Source organism: Etheostoma cragini, unplaced genomic scaffold, assembly GCF_013103735.1.
Source record: "Etheostoma cragini isolate CJK2018 unplaced genomic scaffold, CSU_Ecrag_1.0 ScbMSFa_755, whole genome shotgun sequence".
NCBI classification, from domain to species: Eukaryota; Metazoa; Chordata; class Actinopteri; order Perciformes; family Percidae; genus Etheostoma; species Etheostoma cragini.
This window is the reverse complement of record NW_023269378.1, coordinates 167-2,619: the sequence shown is the minus strand read 5'-3', so window position 1 is coordinate 2,619 and position 2,453 is coordinate 167. Positions and strand designations below refer to the sequence as shown.

General features: G+C 56.9%; 1 protein-coding gene across 1 annotated transcript; it reads left to right on the top strand.

The window, feature by feature from the left end:
- Window positions 1-232: 232 nt before the first annotated feature.
- LOC117941440 (aftiphilin-like) lies at window positions 233-1,942 on the top strand (the record flags this gene model as incomplete). The annotated part of the gene is made up of 2 exons (XM_034866461.1): window positions 233-1,002; window positions 1,054-1,942. Coding segments are annotated over exons 1-2 (1,622 nt in total), but the record flags the coding sequence as incomplete, so codon positions are not given.
- Window positions 1,943-2,453: the final 511 nt, after the last annotated feature.

Genomic DNA, 2,453 nt, shown 5'->3' with positions numbered 1-2,453 from the left:
CAAAAGTGTTGATTTCAACGGGAAGACAACACGAGGGTTAAAAAAAAGAAATGTAGGATGTAGGAAAAGTCTTTACGTTTTGATGCTCACATTAATTAATTAATTAATTAATTAATTCAGCATATATGTTGCCCAAAACTGCTCGTATGCTGCCCCCTAACCCTTAAAATCTGTATGAATGTAAATCGTGTGTCACGTGTTCTGATGTCTTCGTGTCTTCTCGCTGTCCCAGGTGTAGCCGGGAGGATTCGTCGATTTGCCGGAGAGCCATGGAGCCCGACGTGATCCGCATGTACTCCTCGTCTCCGCCTCCGATGGAGGACGGCGCGGAGGAAGAGGACAACGAGTTCGGGGACTTCGGCACCTTCTCCGCCGTCCCGAACAGCATCAGCTTCACGGAGTTCGACACCCCGACCACGTTCAACCAGACCCAGGCTTTGACCGCCACGTCCCCACCAGAGGTCCTCGTCAACAGACTCAGCCGCGGCCCGTCCAACGGGACCCGCGTCCCGAACAACGAGCTGTCCAAGGCTAACGGCGTTGTGCCGGCGAGCCACCGGGGCGGCAGCGCCCCCCCAGAGAGAACTGAGGGGAAAAAGGTCGTCTCCGGCTCTCGGGGTTTCTCCGTGAGCGACCCGGTCCGCGCGGAGGACTGCAACGGCGGAGCCGCAGAGGTGCTAACGAACGGGTTTGCAACCTCTGACGTTCAGGGAAGCCCGTCCTCGCAGAATTCTGTCCACTCGCACATAAAAGGGACGTCCACCGAGGACACGGGCAGCATCCCCGAGGACGATTTCGCGGACTTTGCTGCTTTTTCCAATGCTGAAGGACATGTGGGCCAGACGGCAAACGAGGACTTGTACGATCCCACGGGGGGCAGCTGGCTGGCGGTGAGCGAGGACTGTAACATAGGACAGGGAACGACTCCAGAGGACAATGTCAGGGACGCGAACAGAACTGGACCCAACGAGTCCGGCTCTGATTCCATATCTGTCCCGGCTGCCGAGGCTCCGGACGGCTCGTGCAACACGGACCGGGGTTCTGGCACGGACACCGACTCTCGACAAAGGGACGTAGCCTTTGCACAGGCGAGATCAGCCTCGGAGGACATATGCACTTACAGGCCGCTTGCTCTGAACGGGGCGGACGGAGACGACGGACCCGACGGGGACAACGGGGACAACGGGGACGAGTCCAAAGACGACTCCAAAGACGCGGAGGACTACAGTGAAAAAGACCTCTCGTCGCCCGAGGCCGTGGGACAGTCGGACGAGAAGGGCTCCGGCAACGAGACCGAGACGGAAACAGAGACCTCGTTGGGCCGGCCCCTGTCGACGGACGCTCTGGAGGAGTTTGGCGACATGAGCACCACCGGGTCGGTGCCCTCGCCGCTCCCCCAGGGGGAGACGGCCACGCCCGCCGACCACAGCCAGCTGGCGGAGGACGACGAGGACGAAGACTTCGGGGACTTCGGGGACGCCGGCTCGTTCGGCGCTCCGGGCTTCGCGGACTTCGACCGGCTGGACGTCCAGAGCCGGCCGGACAGCCCCGCTCCGCCGCAGGAGGACGTCGCCAAGGAGGAAGACGACTTCGGCGACTTTAACTTCCCGAAACGCCGCGCTGGCGACGACGACGGGGGGGACGAGGGCGAGTTCGCGGACTTCCCCGTCAGCGACAGTTTTGGGAATTTCAGCTCGGCGGCTGAGGGCGCAGGCGGCGAGGCGGGTGCAGGGTGGAGCGCCTTCGGGGAGCAGCAGGCGAAGGACGGCGAGTCCTGGGCGGCGTTCGGCACGGAGCAGAGCGTGGCTGCTCCGCCAGAGGGCCGAGAGGAGGAGCAGGAGGAGGTAGAGGAGGAGGAGTGGCATCAAAGTGAACATCCTGCAGTCAGCGAGGAAACCAGCACGACAGACAGACAGTCGGTAAGAACCGCTCCGGCTGCAGAGTTATTATTATAATAATAATAATAATAATAATAATCTTTTATTTTTAAATCAGGACCTATTCATGCACAAATGGAGAGAAGTCAGTGTTCAGGCCTGTGTGTAATAACAGAGTAAAACCATTGTATTTCCCCTTGCGGGATTATTAAAGTATACGTTGTTATTATTAATATTAATATTTAAAGACGGTTTTTGGGGAGAGTATTTGGTAGATCTGCATAGAAGTGGACTGCTCCTATAACTACGTTCCTGTAACCACGTGGTTTGGAAGAGGCCGATAAGTCACGTAGACCCGGACGAAAACACTCGTCCTGCTGCCCAAGAACCCAGAGAGGAAGTTTTATTTAAAGGTCACGTTAACGAGTTTCTTGTGTTTGTTCACATTGAGCGGAGTCATGGCCCAACACCGACACATTAACCATTAACTGTTAACCATTAACCGACCTGGTAATGACAGAGGTCAGCGCTCTGATTGGTGAAGTGGAACAGAGACTAATAAAGGAGAAATCAATC